This window comes from Thalassophryne amazonica, chromosome 12, assembly GCF_902500255.1.
Source record: "Thalassophryne amazonica chromosome 12, fThaAma1.1, whole genome shotgun sequence".
NCBI lineage: Eukaryota > Metazoa > Chordata > Actinopteri > Batrachoidiformes > Batrachoididae > Thalassophryne > Thalassophryne amazonica.
In genome coordinates, this window is record NC_047114.1 from 42,828,580 (window position 1) to 42,856,210 (window position 27,631).

The window sequence follows — 27,631 nt, forward strand, 5'->3', positions numbered from 1 at the left end:
GTGGAATAAATTAAAAACATAAAAACCAGCCATTACCTGCGGCACCACATTGCACCGCTTATGTGGAATAATAAAAAAAGAAAAAACACACCACCCGGGACGTGAACTCATGTTTTTCAAAAGCTCTGATTCACTGTCAGAGACTTTACCACCAATGGTGGGCACAGATAACTAAAAAATTTACTTTGATAACAGATAATCAGATAACTGAAAAGTTATCTTCAATAAAGCTAAAAGGATAAACCACCCAAAAATGTATCAGAAGTTACAGATAACCGATAAATTCCAGTATTGCTTCCGGTACACTTGCAACTACTAACAAGCTGATTTTGAGTTTCAACACCACGATCACTTTTGGAAGCATTAAATGCGACAACAGACCCAAACAATGAGTCAGTACTTCTGTCTTTGAGCATCCTGCCCCCTGCTGGAAGCTTCAGTTTACTACATGGCTTCCAGCACAGACGCAAGCTGAGAGGAGCTATGAAGCTCACCCACTACTCAAACACAATGCTGCTGTCAGGCCGAGGTCTTAGAAAATAAAGCAGTGCTGAGTTATGGTTTGGTGTATAAATAAAATGAATACTGATAGAATAACTCCATTAATGTGAATTCTGTCATTTGTGCAAAGTTAAGATATAACATCTATCTTTTAATGTTGAACAATGCACTAATTCTGAAGCTTTGTAACAAACACAGACAGATGGCATTCTGGGTAAAATGTGCCTCGGCTAAATACTGATTGGTTGACTCATTCTATGTAAACCAACACGTTAATGTGAGGTGTGTCGTGTGTTGGTGTTTACAGATAAATGTGCTTTTGTAAAATATGCCAATTTTTATTTGTAAAAAAGGCATTTTCAAAAAAAAAAAAAAAAAAAGCCAAGTTGTAATTAGATAAGCGTCTGATATAACTGGTGCCAAAATAAATTGAACACTGCCATGATCTACTGGTGCCAGTGCGAAATTTGGCCCTTTTTCAGCTGATTTTTCATTTGTGCGAGAATTTTTTGGATCGCACAGTTTCAGGTTAATCGCACGTCCTGCATCGTTTAGTATACATGGAGTAACAAGCTGCGTTTAACATCTCACGTCCACCTCCTGATCACCAATCGTATTGTCAGATGAAAATCAAACCTGTTTGATATTCTGGTCAGCCGTCGTGAGGGTATCCCGCTGCTGAAGCACTACAAGCATCCAAACTCTCACACTGTGCCTGTGCAAACACTGTAGACCTGTCTTGTAATGTTTTTTTGTTTTGTTTTGTTTTAAACTTTGATGTCTCCCATAGAGAGTTTTTGGAAATTAAGTTTGAAAAAAAAGCTTCTGTTTACGTTTTGCTTCTGGAAACACGAGTCCGACGTGTGGTTTTTGAACGTACAATGTGTGTGGGAACATAAATCGTGCGCTCTGGACTTTTACACAGTGCAGTTCTGTCATACAGCTGAGCTGGAACCGAGTACAGTGATTAAAAATATCATACAGTGTCTGCCCAGCTTCAGTTTGAATACTGCCATGGACACTACTGGCAGAGACCTTGAAAAACTTGCCAAAACAAAATTCCAGATAATCTGTGTTGCTACTTGCTACGTTTAAGATGCGTGGAATTTAACAAACGCAAACACAATAACGTCTATAAACACAGAGAATATATTCACAAGAGTTTTAGGCACTAGAGTTTAATGCTGTTGTCCGTGGAGCCTGATCAGAGTGTCTCAATGCATTTCACCTGTCATGAACGTACTGAGATTACCCTATCACCCATAATGAACCTGGACACAGCATGTGCACACTAAAACCTTAAAAATTAGTGCATTACTTTAAAACTAAAATATATATCTGATATTTTCACTTTATACAACTTCAGATGTGATGTTAATTTAAATAACTTGTCCGAAATAAGTTTGGTTAAAATTTGAACCATAAGTTAAAAATGTATGCCTCTGGGTGACTTGGGTGATATTGGCCGCATATCAGTATGGGGTTAAAAGAAATGATTATTAGAATTTTTTTTTTTTTTTGGTGACCAGTTCTTATTTGTCTGCAGAGGAGAGAGTGGTTTCTTCTAGAAACAACTCTCCTCTGTTTGCAGAGAGTAGAACTACACATCTGTTCACCTGTGTTTACCATGTTAACAGTCTAAAAACTATTGGACAAAAATTTATTGGAAGATAATTAGTCTGATAATGGTTTTCAAAGTTATCTGAAAAGATAGATAATGAAAACTTTTCCTTTGATAAATATCGGTTATTGGATTATCGGAACTGTCCACCACTGTGCTACGGAGCTGTTCTCTGAAAGCTGCAGGAAACTGCCTCATAGTATCAGGAAGGACATGGAAGTATTACAAAAAAAAATATATATATCCCACACCATATAAAAACACTGCATTTATCAAGTGAGCAATACAAATATGATCCGTCTGTTCTTCTGGTGACGACCCATGGTCACTGACATACAGTCATGAAATGACATGAATGAGAAGCAGTGTGCTCTGATGTCCACATCTACTGGTCAGGTGTGTCCAGTCGGCTGCACGCGTATTCTGCCCGACACTGCGTCATGTGGATGGCGCACCACAGCACAGACACTGCGTCATGTGGAAGAGAGCTCACGTGGGTGACGTGATGGTCATATCGCCCGCTGTGTGTTCTGATCTGATGGTCCATTTCAAACTGGGGGACTGTCAGTGTCCGCTCTGTGCGTACGTTTGCTTGCTGCAGCTTGTCATCACCATGGCGATACCTTTTTATTTATGTCCAAGTAAATACAGCAATCAGACACACGCACCTCACAGTGGACAGTTGTTTGTCCATGATTGTCCAAACACAGTAGGTATTGTCTAGCTGGAATGTCCAGAATGACAGATCACCACAGCTGCTTCTGTCGGAAGCCACGCCTCTGGTGAGTGGAGCGTACACACCCATGTGTCAGTGTGTGTGTTTGCAAAGTCACACTCATGGGGGACTTAGACATATTTCACAGTAGTACAACAGTGGTCGTCTGCAGTCTGTTGTCGTGTGAAGAGTGCGACGTGCCATGCGAGCGGTGTTAGATGTTTGTGCGTGTCACCTGGAATTTGGCCAGCACCTGCCGTGAGAGGGTGCGGTGGGTTCGCACCTGTGCACACTTTGTCCTTGAGGTGCTTGTGTGCGGAAATAGTTATAGCAACGAGTGTATGAGGAGTTGGAGGCAGGGACAACATTACATGGTTTGCACACGATTCCTGCATCATGCGCACTAAGTGTGCACTTCGTCCAAACTTTGCACTATGTGTGAAGGGGCCCTTAAGGAGGTTAGAAAAATTAAAGGCAGACATAATCACCAAGCAATATTGATGGGTGCACTGATAATGCTGAAATTGCTGGAATTTTTAGTAATACAATAGTGTTCAGAATAATAGTAGTGCTATGTGACTAAAAACATTAATCCAGGTCTTGAGTATATTTCTTATTGTTACATGGGAAACAAGGTACCAGTAGATTCTGTAGATTCTCACAAATCCAACAAGACCAAGCATTCATGATATGCACACTCTTAAGGCTATGAAATTGGGCTATTAGTAAAAAAAAAGTAGAAAAGGGGGTGTTCACAATAATAGTAGCATCTGCTGTTGACACTACAAACTCAAAAGCTATTATGTTCAAACTGCTTTTTTAGCAATCATGTGAATCACTAAATTAGTATTTAGTTGTATAACCAAAGTTTTTCATGATTTCTTCACATCTGGGAGGCATTAATTTTGTTGGTTTGGAACCAAGATTTTGCTCGTTTACTAGTGTGCTTGGGGTCATTGTCTTGTTGAAACACCCATTTCAATGGCATGTCCTCTTCAGCATAAGGCAACATGACCTCTTCAAGTATTTTGACATATCCAAACTGATCCATGATACCTGGTATGCGATATATAGGCCCGACACCATAGTAGGAGAAACATGCCCATATCATGATGCTTGCACCACCATGCTTCACTATCTTCACTGTGAACTGTGGCTTGAATTCGGAGTTTGGGGTTGTCTCACAAACTGTCTGCGGCCCTTGGACCCAAAAAGAACAATTTTACTCTTATCAGTCCACAAAATATTCCTCCATTTCTCTTTAGACCAGTTGATGTGTTCTTTGGCAAATTGTAACCTCTTCTGCACGTCTTTTATTTAACAGAGGGACTTTGCGGGGGATTCTTGCAAATAAATTAGCTTCACACAGGCGTCTTCTAACTGTCACAGCACTTACAGGTAACTCCAGACTGTCTTTCATCATCCTGGAGCTGATCAATGGGTGAGCCTTTGCCATTCTGGTTATTCTTCTATCCATTTTGATGGTTGTTTTCTATTTTCTTCCATGCGTCTCTGGTTTTTTTGTCCATTTTAAAGCATTGGAGATCATTGTAGATGAACAGCCTATAAGTTTTTGCACCTGCGTATAAGTTTTCCCCTCGCCAATCAACTTTTTAATCAAACTAAGCTGTTCTTCTGAACAATGTCTTGAACGTCCCATTTTCCTCAGGCTTTCAAAGAGAAAAGCATGTTCAACAGGTGCTGGCTTCATCCTTGAATAGGGGACACCTGATTCACACCTGTTTGTTCCACAAAATTGACGAACTCACTGACCGAATGCCACACTACTATTATTGTGAACACCCCCTTTTCTTTTTTTTTTTACTAATAGCCCAATTTCATAGCCTTAAGAGTGTGCATATCATGAATGCTTGGTCTTGTTGGATTTGTGAGAATCTACTGAATCTACTGGTACCTTGTTTTCCATGTAACAATAGAAATATACTCAAAACCTGGATTAATCTTTTTAGTCACATAGCACTACTATTATTCTGAACACTACTGTAAATATAAAAATTTGTATAACAGTGTCCCATTTGAGCATTCTGAAATGAATGATATATATATATGAGGTCACTAGACAGAGGTATTTTTTAGGAGAAAGAAGGTCCAAGTGTTTAGGGCCCTGGTACGTCCTCTCAATGTATTATCAGATCTGGCATAAAACCATTAAAAAAGAAAGCCACAATGAAAATTTGTTTCCAACTAAAATACCAAAAGTATAACAATGAGCCATAGAAAGTCCCAGCTTGAGTGATGCAGCAGCTCATCCTTTATAGTAGAAACAGAAGAAATGGCCCAACCATTCTGAGGATTTCTCCTCCCAACACCTAGACACAAACAAATAAGGGCAGACGCAAGCCACACAATGTCCAGCAACATAAACCAACACTCAACATGTGTAACAAACATAAACTTTTACTTCACTTAACATTCGCAACAGCATCTTGAACATGTGTACACTACTCAGTGCAAGGAAAAGCAGTCAAACAAACAAAAACCTAACCACACAGGTGCATGAGACAGGGTGACAAGCATGATGCTGTCTGCACCTCTGATGTGACCAATCACAAGGCAATGTGATTATAAAGGTGGTGATCTTTGGATTAACCTCAGACTGGGGAACTGAATTGAATCTAAAGGGATTATGATTATTGAGGACTTTTATTGGGGAACCTGTATACACATGAAATTGGCACACAACTGAAACACGTGCTAAGGTTTCTGTCTCCACCATGGAATAGTTTCAGGCTTCTACACCACCAGAACTGTAGCAATGCTGTGCCTGTCCCCATGTGACTGGTGTCCACCTGCATCTTGAAGTACTGGTCCATCCATATGGCAGCCAGTACCAGAGCAGGGTACAGTAGGACATTGACATTCTGGAACTCCTGCTGACATCACAAGAAATTAACATTGTTTTTCAACATCTTGGTTAGTTAGGATACAACAGATGAAACGTTCTTAACAAAAACTAGGGTAGTAGGCTCACATCCAACAAGGACGTGAGCTCAATTTTTAGTGGTAAGTAAGGGATGTATTGCTAAAACTTTAGCACACAGCAGTGGCACATGTCCCTGTCCAATTACAGGTTCTGAATAGGTCACCGTCGCTCTGGAAAACTCATATTTGGCTGGATTGACTCTGAGACATACAGTAGCCAACCACTGAATAAATAATATGTCCCTCCCAGTTATCAATAAAATTTACCACATTATCAAGGTAGATCACACAACCTTCTAAATCACCACCCGCCTTATTTATTAGTCCTCGGAACATCAAGGAGCATTCCTCAGACCAAATAGCATGACTTCAAAACAATGCAACCCAGAAGGTCTCATGAAAGCAGTGATAGCATGTTGTGTAACTACAACAGGAATCTGCCAGTGACGTACTCACAGCTGTTGATGATCTACTAATTCAGTAAAATCGTCCGTCCACTCATGGTAATGAATCAGTGTCAAGATTAGTTACATTACTGACTTTTTAAACATCAGAACAAAACAATGTAATGCCAGTTAGGGTACAAGTACACAGGGTGATGACCAGCTGGAAGATGATGGCTCAGCAATGTTCATGTCTAACAAGCACTTCATCGGACCTGTCACCACCACAATGGAGTTGAAATAAAATGATCACGATGTGTGTTGGCTTTTAGCTTTAATTTAAGGAGTTTTAACAAAAATATCACACATCAGTAAAATGTATGAATTACAGCAATTTTTATACATTTTCAGTACCCATATGTAATTTCTAAAGCAAAGAATTCTAAATATAAGGATTAAGTTACCACTTTTACAGCCAGTTTTCTTTAGACAAGTCAGGGAACAGAATGGATACATAAATATATTGTCACTGAATATATCTGGGACTTCATTTACATCAATTATCAAGCAGTATAAACACTATGGTGTGGTTGTTTAGCCCTTTTTGAACTAAAGCTGAAAATGCTACAAGTACATCTTGTTTAAATTAAACTCCATTGTTGTGGCCTAAAAAGTAAGTCCTTTCGGCTTCTCTCTTGTTTCACTCGGGGTTGCTACAGCAGCAGCAACAACATGGATCTGCATGTTGACTTGGCACAATTCCACATTACATAGAGAATGGAAAGGCATGGCCTTGAAGCGGGAACCTTCCACTTGGGAAACAAGCACACTTAGGAAAGTGGTGGTATACAGACACAAAATTGCAAATTATTGTTGTCCAAAGACTTATAAATCAGAAGGTATGCAAGACTTCTTTGATCAGTCATGCATTAGATTGAAATAAATAAAATATAATTAAAAAGTTGTCTTTATTCATGTTTTGAAGGTACTGAGTGGACTGGAGTCACCAGAAGGTCAGTTGTGTCCTGCCTGAGCCAGATGTTTGGAGGTGTTGGGCAATGCGTCAATGTTGCCCTGGTCTATTTTATTCGAGACTGGAGAATAGCACAGTACATCATGGCAAGTCTACAGGCTGTGGTATTTGTGTACATATGGTATGTGTTGAATACGTAATTAAGCGTTGACTTTGTATTTGAACTAAAACAGATTTCTTGCTTTCACTTGAGCTTGGTAATTATACCCCCAAACAAATATTTGAGGAGTTTTATGGGAATCATTCTGTCCATCTGTTCATGAAGCTTTACAATTGCTTGTTGGATTCTGAACCAGGGTTTGTTATTGTTAAACCTCACTATGGTTTGTGCTGGTACACAGCAGTCCTCACAGAAGCTGATGTATGAGGTCACAGCATCTGTGTACTCATCCAGACTATTTTTTGGCAGTCTTGAACAAATCCCAGTCTGTGTTTTCCAACCACGCCTGAAGATCCTCCACAGCCTCACCGCTCCACTGTTTAGATGTCTTCACTACAGGTTCGCATGGTCAGAGTGGCCCAGAGTGACATGTGGAATGGCATGATAAGCATTGTTCATAGCTGGTTAACAGTGATCCAGAGTTCTGTCCTCTCTGGTCAGACATTTAATAAGCTGTCTGTATTTGGGAAGTTTGTGGGAGAGATTACCTTTGCAAATCACAAGAGTAACACACAAAAACAAACACAAGAATGTGCACCAAAACACCGAGATGGCTGTGCGCGGTGCCATCTTGCAACAATGGCATATGCCATATATGGCATTGCTGGCCCCACACACCCACGCCAGTCTTTCCTGGAGGTCATCTGTCTCTCCAGTATCACTGTTCTTTCTCAGTTGTCATCCAATCTGTCCTAGAGGTCACTGCATGTCCAGAGGTTCAACATACATACAAGTGTGCTTCTCCTTCAGTCATTATGCAATGACTGAGGCCTTTAGCTAGGAGGTTGTGTCATGAGATGGTTACCAACAATTATAATGTATGAATGAATATGTGCATGAAAGAAAATGATTCAAGTTCAATGTCTTCAATTTGTTCAAGAAACAAAAACAAAACCATCACGTCAGAATTACATTTACATAATTAAGCAGTTATATAACAAAAGATTTACTACAACCTATATATATATATATATATATATATATATATATATATATATATATATATATATATATATATATATATATATATATATATATATATAAAAACTCACGCATGCGCACGAGGGTTCAAGCTTGGCTGATGTAATCGCACGTGATTCAAATCCATATAGTTTTTTAAAAAAATAAAAAGGTCAGTTTCTTTTCTCACAGACCTCGTATATATACACTCAACAAAAATATAAACGCAACACTTTTGGTTTTGCTCCCATTTTGTATGAGATGAACTCAAAGATCTAAAACGTTTTCCACATACACAATATCACCATTTCCCTCAAATATTGTTCACAAACCAGTCTAAATCTGTGATAGTGAGCACTTCTCCTTTGCTGAGATAATCCATCCCACCTCACAGGTGTGCCATATCAAGATGCTGATTAGACACCATGATTAGTGCACAGGTGTGCCTTAGACTGCCCACAATAAAAGACCACTCTGAAAGGTGCAGTTTTGTTTTATTGGGGGGGGATACCAGTCAGTATCTGGTGTGACCACCATTTGCCTCATGCAGTGCAACACATCTCCTTCGCATAGAGTTGATCAGGTTGTCAATTGTGGCCTGTGGAAAGTTGGTCCACTCCTCTTCAATGGCTGTGCGAAGTTGCTGGATACTGGCAGGAACTGGTACACGCTGTCGTATACGCCGGTCCAGAGCATCCCAAACATGCTCAATGGGTGACATGTCCGGTGAGTATGCCGGCCATGCAAGAACTGGGACATTTTCAGCTTCCAAGAATTGTGTACAGATCCTTGCAACATGGGGCCATGCATTATCCTGCTGCAACATGAGGTGATGTTCTTGGATGTATGGCACAACAATGGGCCTCAGGATCTCATCACGGTATCTCTGTGCATTCAAAATGCCATCAATAAAATGCACCTGTGTTCTTCATCCATAACAGACGCCTGCCCATACCATAACCCCACTGCCACCATGGGCCACTCGATCCACAACACTGACATCAGAAAAACCGCTCACCCACACGACGCCACACACGCTGTCTGCCATCTGCCCTGAACAGTGTGAACTGGGATCTGTGAAGAGAACACCTCTCCAATGTGCCAAACGCCAGCGAATGTGATCATTTGCCCACTCAAGTCGGTTACGACGACGAACTGGAGTCAGGTCGAGTCCCCGATGAGGACGACGAGCATGCAGATGAGCTTCCCTGAGATGGTTTCTGACAGTTTGTGCAGAAATTCTTTGGTTATGCAAACCGATTGTTTCAGCAGCTGTCCAAGTGGCTGGTCTCAGACGATCTTGGAGGTGAACATGCTGGATGTGGAGGTCCTGGGCTGGTGTGGTTACACATGGTCTGCGGTTGTGAGGCTGGTTGGATGTACTGCCAAATTCTCTGAAACGCCTTTGGAGACGGCTTATGGTAGAGAAATGAACATTCAATACACGAGCAACAGCTCTGGTTGACATTTCTGCTGTCAGCATGCCAGTTGCACGCTCCCTCAAATCTTGCAACATCTGTGGCATTGTGCTGTGTGATAAAACTGCACCTTTCAGAGTGGCCTTTTATTGTGGGCAGTCTAAGGCACACCTGTGCACTAATCATGGTGTCTAATCAGCATCTTGATATGGCACACCTGTGAGGTGGGATGGATTATCTCAGCAAAGGAGAAGTGCTCACTATCACAGATTTAGACTGGTTTGTGAACAATATTTGAGGGAAATGGTGATATTGTGTATGTGGAAAACGTTTTAGATCTTTGAGTTCATCTCATACAAAATGGGAGCAAAACCAAAAGTGTTGCATATATATATATACCGTATTTCCGGACTATAAGTCGCACTGGAGTATAAGTTGCACCAGCCACTATATCCATTATAAAGAAAAATAAACCATAAATAAGTTGCACTGGACTATAAGTCGCATGGACATACAGTGTTGACAACCCTTCCCCGGCCGCACGTTGTTCGAGCACCCGTGTGCGGACTCGTTCCTCTAGCTGTGGCCATCTAGCTTTTAGCCTGTGATTAGCTTTTTTTGTTTTTTCATGGTGGTTAGAGTAACCTCCGCTTTCCTCCAGTCCCTCACACGTTTCTCACTCACTCCAAACTCTCTCTCTGCTGCTCGATTACCATTTTTGGATGCATATTTCACCAGTCGCAACTTGTAATCTGCAGAGTATCATTTTCTTTTTGGTGGCATTTTTTCGGGCCTTCTCCGTTGTCTTGTTACGTTATCAGTAATGTTGAAATTTTTATTTTTCTATGGTAGTCAGAAGTCACAGGAACAGTCACACAAGCCTTGAGCGCCCTCTCGTGAGCTGCATTTTACCTACGGATATGTTTGTATTTTGCGGACCACATTGCGAGCCGAACCATAACCCGCACCATTGCTGAACGGTTCTTTTCTAACATATTACCCGCTGTGGACCATAGTACACACCAGGTGTCAGCTGCCGATGTTCGTGCAGCACCTACCTGCGCAGCTCATGACCTCCACGTGGTGTCGACGCCAGCTCCTTCCAAGTGCAGACGCTAATCCTCCGCCGTTGCTCACCCAGTGCTCCCATGCAGCTCTCAGCGTCAACTTAAACACTCTGCTCACACTGATATCCAAGGGTTGAAGCTGTTTTGTTAGCCCTTCCGGAATTACAGCAAGCACCGTGTTCGTCTGCTTCACACGCTGTTTCACAATCACTGTCTGGGTGAAGTGAGGAATACGCATCCAATGTTCTGTTCTCTGATTGGTTATCGTGACCAGCGTGACCTATAGGGCGGCCGCCATAATACAGTGCCCATGATGCATTGCATTTCTGTTTCCGGTGGCCATTTTAAAACATAGAGCAACTCTGTCACGTAAAATTGTTTTACTACGGTAAATTAATTGAGAATCTACTGGGATACTTTTTATTTATAAGTCGCTCTGGAGTATAGGTTGCACCCCTGGCCAAAACATGTAAAAACATGCGACTTATAGTCCAAAAAATACGGTATATATATATATATATATATATATATATATATATATATATATATCATTTTTTTTTATATAGCGCCAAATCACAACAAACAGTTGCCCCAAGGTGCTTTATATTGTAAGGCAAGGCCATACAATAATTATGTAAAACCCCAACGGTCAAAACGACCCCCTGTGAGCAAGCACTTGGCTACAGTGGGAAGGAAAAACTCCCTTTTAACAGGAAGAAACCTCCAGCAGAACCAGGCTCAGGGAGGGGCAGTCCTCTGCTGGGACTGGTTGGGGCTGAGGGAGAAAACCAGGAAAAAGACATGCTGTGGAGGGGAGCAGAGATCGATCACTAATGATTAAATGCAGAGTGGTGCATACAGAGCAAAAAGAGAAAGAAACAGTGCATCATGGGAACCCTCCAGCAGTCTAAGTCTATAGCAGCATAACTAAGGGATGGTTCAGGGTCACCTGATCCAGCCCTAACTATAAGCTTTAGCAAAAAGGAAAGTTTTAAGCCTAATCTTAAAAGTAGAGAGGGTGTCTGTCTCCCTGATCTGAATTGCGAGCTGGTTCCACAGGACAGGAGCCTGAAAGCTGAAGGCTCTGCCTCCCATTCTACTCTTACAAACCCTAGGAACTACAAGTAAGCCTGCAGGCTGAGAGCGAAGCGCTCTATTGGGGTGATATGGTACTACGAGGTCCCTAAGATAAGATGGGACCTGATTATTCAAAACCTTATAAGTAAGAAGAAGAATTTTAAATTCTATTCTAGAATTAACAGGAAGCCAATGAAGAGAGGCCAATATGGGTGAGATATGCTCTCTCCTTCTAGTCCCCGTTAGTACTCTAGCTGCAGCATTTTGAATTAACTGAAGGCTTTTCAGGGAACTTTTAGGACAACCTGATAATAATGAATTACAGTAGTCCAGCCTAGAGGAAATAAATGCATGAATTAGTTTTTCAGCATCACTCTGAGACAAGACCTTTCTAATTTTAGAGATATTGCGTAAATGCAAAAAGCAGTCCTACATATTTGTTTAATATGCACTTTGAATGACATATCCTGATCAAAAATGACTCCAAGATTTCTCACAGTATTACTAGAGGTCAGGGTAATGCCATCCAGAGTAAGGATCTGGTTAGACACCATGTTTCTAAGATTTGTGGGGCCAAGTACAATAACTTCAGTTTTATCTGAGTTTAAAAGCAGGAAATTAGAGGTCATCCATGTCTTTATGTCTATAAGACAATCCTGCAGTTTAGCTAATTGGTGTGTGTCCTCTGGCTTCATGGATAGATAAAGCTGGGTATCATCTGCGTAACAATGAAAATTTAAGCAATACCGTCTAATAATACTGCCTAAGGGAAGCATGTATAAAGTGAATAAAATTGGTCCTAGCACAGAACCTTGTGGAACTCCATAATTAACCTTAGTCTGTGAAGAAGATTCCCCATTTACATGAACAAATTGTAATCTATTAGACAAATATGATTCAAACCACCGCAGCGCAGTGCCACACACACACACACATATATATATATTTGTGTGTACTTAAAACCCACTCGCTTACACCATAATCATAAAAAGACACTGTTTAATCAAAAATGTTGCTCTTCAGTTTCTGATTTACATTCTGACAACTTAACAGCACCTCATCTGTGACTGTAACATCTATGATTTATGTTTAAAGGTGGATTCCTGAGTCTGCAAGGTGGTTGTTTGGACAGGGCAGAACCCAAGAAGCCTGTACCGTAATACGGAAAGTTGCAGCAATAAATAAAATGAAAATTCCAGAGAATTTGCCAGAGCAGGTAAGTAAGCAACAAAATTCGGAGCTGTGTTGATATGACAAAATAAATAAATAAATAAATAAATCAGTGAAGAGCGCTATTAAGAGACTTCAGACCTGTTAACTTTCCAACAGGCGTTCTTGTGTTGTGGGTGTGAATAGGAAACCAAAGAGAAAACTAAGGGCCCTCCCTCACTGGGCTGTGACAGTGGGCTATTGAGCAGGAAATAGCTTGTTTCTGCATGAGGTTTGGTGGGTCCTTCGCTTTACTAGCAGGGTGTTGTCAGTTAGCTGGATTTTGAATTTTTCAAAGTTGCTGAGGCGACAAGGATCTTTTCAGTTTGCTCCCAAAGCCATCACTGCTGTTGTGCGATCCTGTGAATGTATTCACTGGCCACAATTGCAGGACATCAGGACTTCTGGACTTATGCATGCATTTCAAATTTTTTTTTAGGCGCACAACTCTGCAAGAGTGGAGCACAGCACTGTGTCGCTTTAAATCGTTTTTTATCTGGAGCACTTGCTGTGCCCCCCCCCCCCCCCCCCTCGCTCTCTCTGTCTCCCTTCCTCTGTATGCATTCATTAAATGATACACTGCTCAGTTCTACCTCCAACAGCGCACATGCCTTTAAACCGGGAAAATCTTTCTGATAAATGCCATGCTGTGGAAATGTGACATCATATGTCCATCAGAGCCACAACACAGGAGGACGGAGGAGGATGTATCTGACAAATCAAGATGCAGATCCACCTCTGATCTGCTGTGGATTCCCTGAGTGAACAAACAAGGGAACAACAAAATGTTACTGGCAAATAAGTGAAATCAAATGACACACACACCTCTGAAGTGCTGCTGGAAATCACTGCTGTTCAAAAGGGGATAAGGCTGTTCAAGCACATGAATGATTGTTGTGTGCGGATGTCGGAGTCGGGGACAAATGGATCATATTAGCATGGATTATATACTGGACTTAAGATAGGACAGTAGATCCAGCAGGGCTATCATTCTGCAAGTCCTGAGTGGGCTGTGGGCTTTATTATTGTAGGACTAGTACAACCCCAATTCCAATGAAGTTGGGACGTTGTGTAAAATGTAAATAAAAACAGAATACGATTTGCAAATCCTCTTCAACCTATATTCAATTGAATACACCACAAAGACAAGATATTTAATGTTATTTTATTTAATGATATTTAATGTGATTTAATGTTATGTTATTTAATGTGCAAATATTTGTTCATTTTGAAATGGATGCCTGCAACACATTTCAAAAAGCTGGGGCAGTGGTATGTTTACCACTATGTTACGTCACCTTCCTTCTAACAACACTCAATAAGCATTTGAGAACTGAGGACACTAATTGTTGAAGCTTTGTAGATGGAATTCTTTCCCATTCTTGCTTGATGTATGACTTCAGTTGTTCAACAGTCCGGGGTCTCCATTGTCGTATTTTGTGCTTCACAATGCGCCACACATTTTCAATGGGCGACAGGTCTGGACTGCAGGCAGGCCATTCTACTACCTGCACTCTTTTACAACGAAGCCACGCTGTTGTAACAGGTGCAGAATGTGGCTTGGCATTGTCTTTCTGAAATAAGCAGGGACGTCCCTGACGTTGCTTGGATGGCAGCATGTGTTGCTCCAAAACCTGGATGCACCTTTTCAGCATTGATGGTGCCATGACAGATGTGTAAGTTGCCCATGCCATGGACACTAACACACCCCCATACCATCACAGATGCTGGCTTTTGAACTTTGTGCTGGTAACAATCTGGATGGTGTCCTTCCTCTTTTGTCCGGAGGACACGATGTCCATGATTTCCAAAAACAATTTGAAATGTGGACTCATCAGACCACAGCACACTTTTCCACTTTGCATCTGTCCATTTCAAATGAGCTCGGGCCCAGAGAAGGCGGCAGCGTTTCTGGATGTTGTTGATGTATGGCTTTCGCTTTGCATGGTAGCGTTGTAACTTGCACTTGTAGATGTAGCGACGAACTGTGTTAACTGACAATGGTTTTCTGAAGTGTTCCTGAGCCCAGATTCTTTACACAATGATGTCGGTTTTAATGCAGTGCCGCCTGAGGGATCAAAGTTCACGGGCATTCAATGTTGATTTTTGGCCTTATCGCTTACATGTAGAAAGTTTTCCAGATTCTCTGAATGTTCTGATTATATTATGGACTGTAGATGATGGAATCCCTAAATTCCTTGCAATTGAACGTTGAGAAACATTGTTCTTAAACTCTTGGACTATTTTTTTCACGCAGTTGTTCACAAAGTGGTGATTCTCACCCCATCTTTGCTTGTGAATGGCTGAGCCTTTTGAGGATGCCCCTTTTATACCCAATTATGACACTCACCTGTTTGCAATTAGGTGTTCTTTGAGCATTCATCAACTTCCCCAGTCTTTTGTTGCCCTGTCCCAGCTTTTTTTAAATGTGTTGCAGGCATCCATTTCAAAATGAGCAAATATTTGCACAAAAACAAAAACGTCCATCAGTTTGAACAATAAATATCTTGTCTTTGTGGTGTATTCAATTGAGTTGAAGAGGATCTGTAAATCATTGTATTCTGTTTTTATTTACATTCCACACAACATCCCAACTTCATTGGAATTGGGGTTGTAGTTAATCTGGTTGTTATGGTAACTTACATGCTACTGGAACTACATAGGCACGCTCTTTTTTTTTGGTAAAAGTGAAGGCATGTCGTGTGTTGCTTGCTGACTTTGTTGTGGACTCAAGAAGTTGTCTGTACCGGAGATAGAGCATCCACAGAACTGTACCCCTGCCGTCCGTCAGTAAAAGAAGATAAACGTAATTTTCCTCATCACGAGTCATCCATCTCCTGCACATAGCTAGACATCTACACAGCCTCTTCTTTGTAGGCCGAAGCTAACAATTGGTGTCGGAAGTGGGAAATTCGGTCGGAGATTCTTACCGGGAGAAAGGGCCTTGTCACGTCAGATGAGTGGCTTCAGCAGGATGAAGGTAACATTGGAGAAAGGAGAAGATAAAGGACAGAAAAAAAAAGTAATTGCTGACACATGCTTGCAGCAGAAACAGTGAAAAGGAGTGGCAACCTGCCAAGTGAGTGGGTGTTGCACTGTAAAAAATAACACGTCTACTGAACTATTAAAAGACTGAATAAATAAAATTTAAAGCATTAAAGCATAAGACTAATGACTACAAGTTGAGTAAAGCATGTGAAAGTAAATGGCTGCACTATGAAACAAAATAAGCTGCACTGTAATCAAAACACAAATAAATAAATAAAAAAAGGGAGAGAGGTGAAAAAATGGATGAGACTGAGGAATTGCTGGGATCTGCAGCAGCGCCCGCTGATCCACCAGAAATGCTGAGGACATTATTGGAGCATCAGACTCAGCAGTTTCAACAATTTCTTGCACCAGTTCTACAGCATGTGATGGCAGAGCCAAGGAGAGAAAACTACAGTTTTGAGTCAGCAAAATCAGCATGCAGGTGCTATTAATCCTTCGTCAACATTCTGAGGGATGCAGGAGCAACCAACAGTCAGGCTGATATGCCGTTTGCAGCAGAATTGGAGGTAATTTGACAGAGGTCTCACAGTGCAGGCACCCCTAACACCGCTTCCTTACAAGACCCAGCTGTGTGGCACAGGGATGAAGAATGTTCCAACGTCCTACCCCAGCACGCATGCCTCTACCTGATGGATATGTCCTGTATGGCAGCACTGGAGATCGACAGGATATGAGGCGACCATAACTGCATGAAACTGCCAATGTCATGATGGCAAAAAAGACTTGGCTTCATTGTGCTTTGATCACCAGGCACACAAATATGGATGGACTGGTGCAGAGAGAGTTGACAGACTCCATGAATGCCTTTGTTGAGTTGCTGTTTGTTATGTCTGCTCTTTGCCAGAACACATCCATGAGGACTATACTCTTAAAGAACAGCTCACACAACGGTTTGCAGTGAAAGAGCCTCCTACAACTGTCCCTAGGAAGCTGAAAGAGCTACGTCAGACCAAGGAGTCACCAGCAGAGTTTGCTGAGGAAGTGCGATGCCTTGTGAACCTGGCTTATCCTGGCACTGACTGTTGCATGCAAAATAAGCATTCTCAATTTAGTCCATATTGACTACTAGCATGTTGCCTGTGGGGATCCACAGGCTCTCGATTGGGTAGTGTTTATAAAATAGGTAGCTGACATTTTTCTGACAAGTTTCTGTAATGAGTTGGAATGGCGTATGAGTCCAGAATGTTTTTAGAACCTTAGACCTCAACAGTTTTTAGAAGAATTCAACCCTTTTGCTTCTTGTTAATTTACTATCTTAATGTATTTAGAAATTGTTCTTGTTATCATATACACACGCTATTATTATTATTATTATTATTAATTATTATTATTATTATTTTATTTTATTGTTACTTTTATTTTCTCATTTGATTTTTAAATGGACCACAATGGAAATGTGTTTTCGCTTTCTTGTGTCATCCATGTATTTTTTTTTTTTTACTACTATTTACCACTTATATTATGGACTTACATAAAACTTACTAAATAAAATCATGCACACAAGCATGCTTTAATAATAGATGATTTACTGCCCTCTGGATGATGTGTGAGTCCAGAATGTAATTATCAATGTCCATTGTTCAGTGTTGTTAGCTAATGTCCGTAGTTTTTCCAAAATATTAGTCCTGTCAACATTCTGTTTTGGCGGTGTCATCCTTGACCCAAATACCATAAGCATACCAAAGAGCAAATGTCAGCTCTCCCCAGTTTGTCCGTGATTGAAGTTATAACAGCATGCATACACGCATACATGCATACACGTAGACAGATGCACTTCTCTTTTAATATATTTGTGCAAGCTGTGAGGAAGAAACACAAAAACTGAGCCAGAGGTTTTTTTATCTTTTTTTTTTTTTTTTTTTTACACACCCACAAACAGAGTACAGCGGCAGAACCATCAAACGCACTACACTTTTCATTCATGGTAACGGCAACATGACAATTAACTAAACTGAATTACCAATTGAATGACAAAACACAAATCAATAATACTAACAACATGTTAAGCTAACACGATCCACAATAACAACTTTTAAAACCCCAAAATCCCATGGTGCATTGCAGCACAACAATCCATTGTTCACTGTTGTTAGCTAATTGTTATGTGTCGGACGCAGCCCGGAGAACCGACCAGCGTTTGAAGGACACCAGTATGAAATAAGCAGAGCACAGTACAAAGGATAACTGAATTTAATACATAACAGTGACGTGATAAAAAACACAACAAAAGAGTGCGCGGTCTGGCGTGGTGGTGACACGGTGTGCTCCTAGCAGCACAAACGGTCCGGAGCCAGAAACTGTTCGGACCCAAGGACCCCGCCGACACCCCCCAGGTGGCCGCGACAAACCGAGTCTGTGAAAGAAGAAAATCATTATGTGAGTCCACACTCAACACACAGAGAGACCGCTCAAGGTGTACAACAGCAAACACTTCCTGGCTTAATTGCAAATCAGCTTCCCACCCTGCAGGCATGGAACACCCTGTTCACAAACTCCACTGCAGTGGAAGCTGATTAAACGCTAACATACAGCTCAATATAATAAGGTGTGAGGGACACCACATTTACTGACTGTATAAAGTTAGTCACAAAACCTAACGTACCTCAGGAAGTGTGCTGACGAGCGTGAGACCTCACCCCCCTCCTCTTTCACAGGACCATGCATCAAACCTGGACGTTCTCTGCATCCACTGATGGAGATGGCTCTAGAGACGACGATCTCACCCGTCTGGTCACAAGGTCGGGTCTCTGGCAGATACACACTGTGTACTCCAGACTTAAATGCTACCATGTTCCAATCCATGTAGATGCACCACAGCTGTGAGTCCTGAACGAGCTGCACCTGATCCGCCTCAGGTGATCAGGGTGAGGGTCCTGGTAACTCAGCCACACAGCCACTCAGTCCCAAATGCGCCACCACCTGGAAGGAAAACCAAGAGACAGAAACAGAAGACAAACAAAAGCCAGCCAGGCACGCCAGCCACAACAGGACCCCCACCCTCACGGGAGCCTCCCGGCGACCACACAAACCTGGCCCAGGAGAAACACCCCCCTCCAGGGACCATGGCTGGAGAAACCGTATCTGCATTCATCTTCCAACAGAACGGTTGACGGTCTTCTCCTCTGGCTGCATCTTTGCCTTTTGTTTCTGTCAGTCTATTAGCACAGGTGTGGCCAGGAGTTCGTAAACCTGTGCGGTCAGCCTTTGTCCAACCATGTTTATAATCTGATTAGTCATAAAACAAAAAAGACAAACACAAACAACCCAACCATACCCCCCCCCCCCCCCCCCCCCCCCCCAGAGGACCGTCCCATCAAACCCCGGGAAGAGGAGAAAAGAAAAACAACCCAAACTGAAGCTACAAATAAAAACACTAACACACCCCCCGGAACGACATGTAGGGACAAACACCCCCCAGAGGACATCCCTCCAGCTCCAGGAGTAATAACCACAGCCGAGGTCCCTCTGGGATCCAAAGTCACCCCACGGGGACTCCCAGCGCCGCCCAGAGGACCGTCCATCAACCCCAGGAGACGCCTCCCCTCATGACCAATGGACCCGCCCCGGCTGTCTATGGCTAGATGGACCACCAGCCCTTTCCCCCTCAGCGGGCACCCACAGTCAGACCCTGAGGGCGGAAACGGGGGGAAAAACAAAAGGTAAGAAAAAAAAACATACAAACAAAACAACCCCAACCCCACCCCCCTTGGCGCAGTGGAAAACTGGAAGAAACGTCCAGCGGTCACCAACCGTGACTATACCCCCAGAAGCCAACCGGGAGGAGTGGAACAGCGGTTATGGCAGACGGCACAAAACGGCGCCACTCCTCCGACTTCCAAACAAGCCACCAGCTGCGGGCCATATTCCACTGCCACAAACCTCAGCCACGCCGATGGCAGACGGCTCAAAGGCGTGCTGAAGCCGGAGGTTGGAACAGGGAATCACAAACCCCCCCCCCCCCCAGGTGCAGAGGTTACCTGGGAACGCCCAGCATAACCAAACTGCACCACTCCAGCAATGCCGACCACATACGGCTCCCTCAGCTGGAGCCAGAGGAGAAGAGAGGGCATAACAACAACAACAAAAAAAAAGAAAAAGAAAAATCAACCCAATAACCCCCCCATCCACCCCCCAGGGACGTTCCCATCAACCCCGGGAGATGAAACTAAAAGAAATAAAAGGAAAGACTAACAGACTAACATAAATTTGCTTGGGTCTTCGTTTTTGTTCCAAACAGGCTGCAGGGTCACAACCCCAGACACTAATAGTGGGAAAAAAAAAAAATCCCACACAAAACCCAACTCAAAAAACACCCACAAGAAATGAACCAACACAAAACTAATCAAACAAATCGAACACACCTGTTCCAACTTAAGAGCTTAATGGTAATGTGACTCAGTCACCACAAGAGGGAGCCAGAGTGCTAAAAATGAAAAACCCCCTTGGTGACACGAGAAAACAAACTCGAGCTGCTTTTCTGTGCGCAGCTGTGTGCAACACACAACCAAAATGTGATTCAACTAAATACCACGGAGCTGACAAACAGACGCAGTAGCTATCATTACCACGGTGGAAACGGGGGCTACGACCTATAACACAGGAAGCAACGCCGACCCATGCCACAGAGCTCCGCCGTGCGCGTTCACCATTACAGACCCACTCTGCAGCCGTCGCAGTCACACTCCACCACGACAACGGATAAGGCACACACAGGAACACGGCTGCATGAGCGCTCAATCAGTATTCAGTAATGGTCCCAACGGCACCCTCGGGCGGAGAGCACCACGCAACTGATCCGGATAACTTCTGAACGTCTGCTGCCGCCTTCCCGGGCTGTTACCGTCTCTGTAACCGCTGGGTCCGTGAGTTTGGCCGAGACTACTGTTATGTGTCGGACGCAGCCGGAGAACCCGACCAGCGTTTGAAGGACCAGTATGAAATAAGCAGAGCACTGTACAAAGGACTAACTGAATTTAATACATAACAGTGGACGTGATACAACAACAACAAAGAGTGCGCGGTCTGCGTGGGGTGACACGGTGCGCTCCTAGCAGCCAACGGTCCGGAGCAGAACTGTTCGACCAAGGACCCCGCCGACACCCCCCAGGTGGCCGCGACAAACCGAGTCTGTGAAAGTGAAGGAATCATTATGTGAGTCCACACTCACAACACAGAGAGACCGCTCAAAGGTGTACAAACAGCAAACACTTCCTGGCTTAATTGCAAATCAGCTTCCCACCCTGCAGGCATGGAACACCCTGTTCACAAAACTCCACTGCAGTGGAAGCTGATTAAACGACTAACATACAGCTCAATATAATAAGGTGTGAGGGACACCACATTTACTGACTGTATAAAAGTTAGTCACAAAACCTAACGTACCTCAGGAAGTGTACTGACGAGCGTGAGACCTCACCCCTCCTCTTTCACAGACCATGCATCAAACCTGGACGTTCTCTGCATCCACTGATGGGAGATGGCTCTAGAGACGACGATCTCACCCGTCTGGTCACAAGGTCGGGTCTCTGGCAAATACACACTGTGTACTCCAGACTTAAATGCTACCATGTTCCAATCCATGTAGATGCACCACAGCTGTGAGTCCTGAACGAGCTGCACCTGATCAGCCTCAGGTGATCAGGGTGAGGTCCTGGTAACTCAGCCACACAGCCACTCAGCCCCAAATGCGCACCACCTGGAAGGAAAACCAAGAGACAGAAACAGAAGACAAAAAAAGCCAGCCAGGCACGCCAGCCACAACACTAATGTTGATAATTTCTCCAAAAACATTAGTCCTATCAACTTGCCATTTTCGCAGCGTTCATCCTTGACCCAAAATACATAATCATACCAAACAGCAAACGTCAGCTCTCCCCAGTTTCTCCATGATTGAAGCCGCATGCACGCACGCACGCACATCGAGGCCACTTGGCTTTTATAATATAGATGGTTGTTTAAAGAAAATAAAAACTACAAGAGTGAAATGCTTTGTTTGCATTTTGGCTGGTGATGTTCAAAATACAGTTTGACACAAGCTTTTCTCAGAAGAAGCATTAAATTAATCACCAAGTTTAGGTATGTAATTGATTCCCACTGTTAAACTGAGGAGACTCTTTGGAGTCCTTTGGAGGAGTTCTTTGGTGTACTATGAAAACCTACCTCAATCAGATGAAGACAAAACGATTAGGAATGGTCTTGTATATAGTAACATATTTTCCCATCAGGTCGCTGAAAAACAGAATATCCAGACAGGAGGAGTCAAAGCATTATTTGCCTCAGTGGTGCTGGCAAAAAATTTCTTCAATCTGTCTTTTGCATGGTTAGTTAAGTAGCCTGCACATTTTGTTATGTAGGTTTTTTCCATCTTTTGCCTAATTTTGTAACGCATTTGTGGCTTAAAGGTTTTCATTAAATTTAGCTTACTTCTGCCTCGTCCTGAATGTGGGCAAGTTTGGTCTCAGCATCTTCTTGGTGCAGCTCCTGTTTGGAGTCTGTGAGATACCAGCACATCTCATCTGTATTTGGATTCTGGAAGTGGTGGGGAGGAAACTATCCCTGATATCGACCCTCCTGGCTGGTAGTGGCTTGCTTCTTAACCCTGGCCTTTTCTCAAGGTGCTTTCACTGTCTTCCACATTCTGTGCATGAAAATAAACATTACACAACATTCAGTAATCTAATGTTTTGCACTTGAATGTCATTTCCAGATAATGCCGTTGCCCTAACAGTCCTTGCAACCATCGGAAAGTTCTTTTTCAGCTGGTCTGGCTCGGTCTGTATGGTCTATGCTCAGGAGTTGTTTCCTACTTCTGTTAGGTACAAATATATCATACATACGGTCATTATGAATGCTGTATTTGTATGATACAGTTGACACCATGTTCTGCACTTTCAGGCAAACGGCAGTTGGTTTGGCATCCACCATGTTTAGACTAGGAGGGCTGGTTGCACCATTGCTCAACATGTTGGCCAGATATCACTGGTCCATTCCCATCACTATATTTAGCAGCCTCACATTAGTCTGTGCAGGCCTGAGCATCCTGCTTCCTGAGACCAGGAGGATGGAACTCCCTGATTCAAGTGAAGAGACTGAAAGCAACAAGTAAGATCACTGAGCATCATCAAGGAAATATCAACACAGATGAGAACATATGTCAGTAATGAATTTAGGATAGAATATCATGGTTATAAGATTTACTAGCAATGGGGAAAACAAGTTTTATATTACAAGGTGTGGTACTATTCAACGCTTAAACTGTGAATTTATATATTTACGTAATAATCATGTAACCAGATTTTCCAAAGTATAAGTCATACCTGTCAAAAAATGCCTCTCTATGAAGAAAAAAAAAAAATTGTCAGTCAAACCGACATATCACTTTTTTTTCTGCATGTGGAACTGACTAACAAAATGTTTTCCCCAGGGGCAAGCTTTAACAGTGGACAGGAACTTGGCAGCAGATGTGCACACCACAGATTGTGTTGTTAATTAATATCAGGACATTTACATAAAAATAAATAAATAAATAATGCGCAAACAATGTTGTGTCATGAACAAAAAATGTGCATTGGACAACATACTAGATATTATTTGATGGAAAAAAAGGAATCAATAGATGGACACAGATGGAGACACGGACATTGAATTTTTGAAGGAATCCTTCAGCCTGTGGTATGGACCAAAGCGAAGTTTTGAAATCCAAAAATAAGCAACATGGACAGGTAAATGTGCAGTGGACAACATATTGGATGTTATTTGCTGGCCTACAGCATTGGAACACTTTTGCAGCACAAACTCTCCAGTAAAATCTTGAGTAAGTTTAATCATTTTTATCAACTTATTATTTGGGATTTCTGTGCATTGCTGCAGTGCACTTGTATTGTGGCATTTGTTGTTTTATTGTAAGAGTTTATTTTGTTTTATGTTTTGATTCCTGAGAAAGCCCTATATAAATAGTACATAATTTAATTAATGAGTAATTTGTTTTGGATATGTGTCATACTGGATTATAAGTTGCATGACCTCCCAACCTAGTAAAAAAAGTATTCATATTTAAGAAGCTGAAATCAGAGAATTTGGATTTAAAAAAGACTCAAAAATATGAATCAATTATCAAAATTGTTGTTGATTAATTTCAGAGAGGAAAAAATAATTCCAACAAGTAGGTTTGTAGCCTGCTGTGCCTGTGCTTGTAGAGAGTGTACATAGCACAGCTTTGGTCTGTGGCACCACCATTCGTGGCTTTTTTTCAGAGGGGAACAGAGAAGAATTTTCGCTTGAGTCTCCCATATGTTTTCTTGTAGGCTGTTGCTGCAATTACATGTCATCTTTTAAAGAAAATTATTCTCTGTTCCCCTTTACTTTGGAGCTGTATAACAGCTGATGCAAAAGGCAAAAAATCTTCACTACACACAGTTTCTACAATCACAACCACAGAGGTCAATATCTTCTTTACATTTGTCATGGGCATCGTGGTGGATGCCCTGACTAGTCTCCTTGCACAGTCACTCAGTATTAAAGAACAGCACTCAGGTTTTATCATACTATGAAATACTGTTTTTTAATGGTATGCTGTCTGTATTAAAATGACCTATTGTGATTGAAAAGCCCAATTAAGAGTGATGGACCAAAAATGGCAAATGTGGTAGAGCACATTTTTGGATTTTGCATATAACAATGCAATTATGCACGATTAATCGTGGTAATCATGCAATTAATCGCAATTAAAAAATTTTTATCGTTGCCCAGCTCTATAAAAAGTCTTTCTGTTTAACATCATTCTGTGTAAATATCTCATGTTACAACATGGAGATCTGCGGCTTATAGACAGGATGTGGCCTATTTATGTATAATTTGTTTTTCTTTTTAAAATTGGTGGGTGCAGCTAATATTCAGGTGCGCTCTATAGTCCCGAAATTATGGTATGCCTCTGTACACCACTGGGGTTGAAATGAAACAGATGTGCTTGTAGTGTAGACTTTCAGCTTTAATTCAAAGTGGTTTAAAACAAATTGCATGGACAGCACCTCCATTTTCATCATTCATTACCACTTTTCATTCATGAATACATTTTCTGTGTTCTTTTAATTACAGAAATATGAGCACCAAGAAGAGCAGCGAGGATTCCAACATGGCACATGTCACCATGAGTTCAACCAAACTGTAGTCAGCAAATATCAATTATCATCTGTTCAGTAGAATAACACCAACTGAATTTGATGGTTTGTGATACTGGAGCTGGACAAATTGGCAAATTGTTCTGATAATTTGTATTTGATTTCATTTTAGTGAGGAAAAACAATCTGTTGTTGATGTTATGTGTTGTGCTGGTGCTTCAAAATGTGTGTTGAGTAAACCAGGAAGAGTTTCCGCGATGAGGCTTGTGTCATTTCAGACTAGTGGTGTCATTGATGACACTGCAAAGCCTCACTGTACCGCATGACTGGTTTGGGAAGTGGTTCAGATCTTGGTGTGAGGTGCATAAACCCCGTAGATTCAAACCAAAATTTGTGGTTGTGAAAGATAAGAGTTTTGATCAGTTTAGAGTAAGACCTTTTGGAAATTTAGGGTGAGTTGAGTTTGGAGTACAGGAGGATAGGATTGCCTAAACCCAAACACAGTTGAAAAAAGTTATTGTTTCTTCTTAAAAATGAATAAAATCTCTCCTGTAGTATACATCATTGTGCGAGTTACTTAAGCACATTCACTGTCCTCGGCCTGCTTAAACCGATGCCTTTTTCCAGAAGTGTCACTGCACACATATAACTCCTCCTGCCATCATTATATGACTCACAAAACAACTACAGTTTATATACAAGTACGAGAAACAGTATAATTGTGATATACATATGCTGTATTGATATGAGCAAATTATATGGTCATAGGTTTTTTCCATTATTTAAAGTCATTCCCAACAGCCATTAGTGACACAAAATACAATGAATCACAAATTAAATGGATAAGATTACAGCAGCCTGTTCTACACACTTTGGTTATCAGGTGGCATTGTGAGCACATAAAGCCTTGAGAAATTAATCCTTTTGTGAACCAATTTGCAGGAAATCTTCAATGCTTCATGATGCTTCATCTCGCCATCACTTATCCAAACAACAGAGCTGGAGGTTAAAACACAAAAGCAATCACAGTGATGATCAACAGTGTCCAATAAGTGGCAGTCTCAAAAATACACTAGGAAAAATCAGGAGGAATAAGAAGAAGGTCAAAAGGAAACACTCTAGAAAACTGAGGGTGAGGAGAGAGCAAAGAGCAAATATTCAGGCAACACACAAGAGGAACACAGGGGGATAAATACACACTGAAGTAATCATACAAATGGGAGACAGGTGAGGTTAAACACTAACTGGAAACAGCTGTGAAACAGACACAGGAAGAAAGTTAACCAAAACACAATGAAACCGTGGCCACCAAAATAAAATAGGAAGTGCAGGAGAAGGAAAAGTCACAACACAAATAACCAACCATGCACAGGAATGCTCACAAGCAGTGGGCGGAGGCCTAAGACAGGCACAGCCAGGGATCATAATAACACTTCCAAAGTAAGATGCTGGCAAATGTACAAAACACAAAAACACTGTCACAATTTTGGCCGGCTCTGGGCTTCAATCCTCATTTTTCCTCCTTCTTTTACTCACCGTCTGCCCCAGCTGTTTTATTAGCCATTTTTCTTGGGTTTATTGTGTTTTATTTTGCTTTGCTTCTTTGCTACTTTTATACTTTAGCCATTGTCCGGTTTTGTTCAGCCAGTTTGTTTCCATTGTTTACCATTTGTTTATTTTGTCCATCTCATTTGTGTTATCAGTTATGCAGTAGTATCATGTTTTGTTTTCTGTTAATTATTAGTGTTTGTTTTGTCATCTGCTTGTATTCTTCAATCATAGTCAGCTCCAGTTCAGTTTTGGCTTAGTCTTTATGTTCCGATTCAGTTCTTATGTAATTTATCTTCTGTTATCTACTGGTTCGCTTTTTGTTCTCATGTTCATGCTTAGTTCTGGTCTTGTTCATTATGGTATTTTATTCTTTCTTAGTTGCTGTTCATGCTCGATTCTTAGTCCTCTGTTTCTGTTTGATCTCTGTTCTCAGTTTGCCCTCACGCCCATCTTTTGGTTCACATCACTGCACCTGCCTCGTATCTTTCACTCACACTCTTGCCACCAGCTCATGTGTCTTTGTCTATTACATCACTCCACTCTGTTTCCCTTCCTTCACTGTCTTGCACAGTGTTTAATCCTCGTATCTTTCACTCACACTCTTGCCACCAGCTCGTGTCTTTGTCTATTACATCACTCCACTCTGTTTCCCTTCCTTCACTATATTGCACAGTGTTTAATCTTTGTCCACTAGCCACCCCCTTTCTAGAATCTTCCCTCCACACATGCACCTTGTTACCTAATCAGTCTGCACATGCACTTCGTTTACACCACCTGTTATTTAAGCCTCCACAGCTCACAGCTCACTGCCAGATTGTTGTCTTTG

The 27,631-nt window shown here is 41.8% G+C and overlaps 1 protein-coding gene across 1 annotated transcript in view; it reads left to right on the plus strand.

The window, feature by feature from the left end:
* The window catches only part of slc22a13a (solute carrier family 22 member 13a), a 28,081-nt gene extending 2,695 nt beyond the window's left edge, over positions 1 to 25,386 (plus strand). The window contains 8 exon segments of the mRNA XM_034184143.1: positions 7,149 to 7,317; positions 12,974 to 13,094; positions 22,363 to 22,457; positions 22,540 to 22,716; positions 22,718 to 22,752; positions 22,845 to 22,953; positions 23,033 to 23,239; positions 25,232 to 25,386. Coding sequence (XP_034040034.1) covers positions 7,149 to 7,317; positions 12,974 to 13,094; positions 22,363 to 22,457; positions 22,540 to 22,716; positions 22,718 to 22,752; positions 22,845 to 22,953; positions 23,033 to 23,239; positions 25,232 to 25,304 — 986 coding nt within the window. The 3' untranslated portion in view covers positions 25,305 to 25,386.
* The last annotated feature ends 2,245 nt before the right edge of the window (positions 25,387 to 27,631 follow it).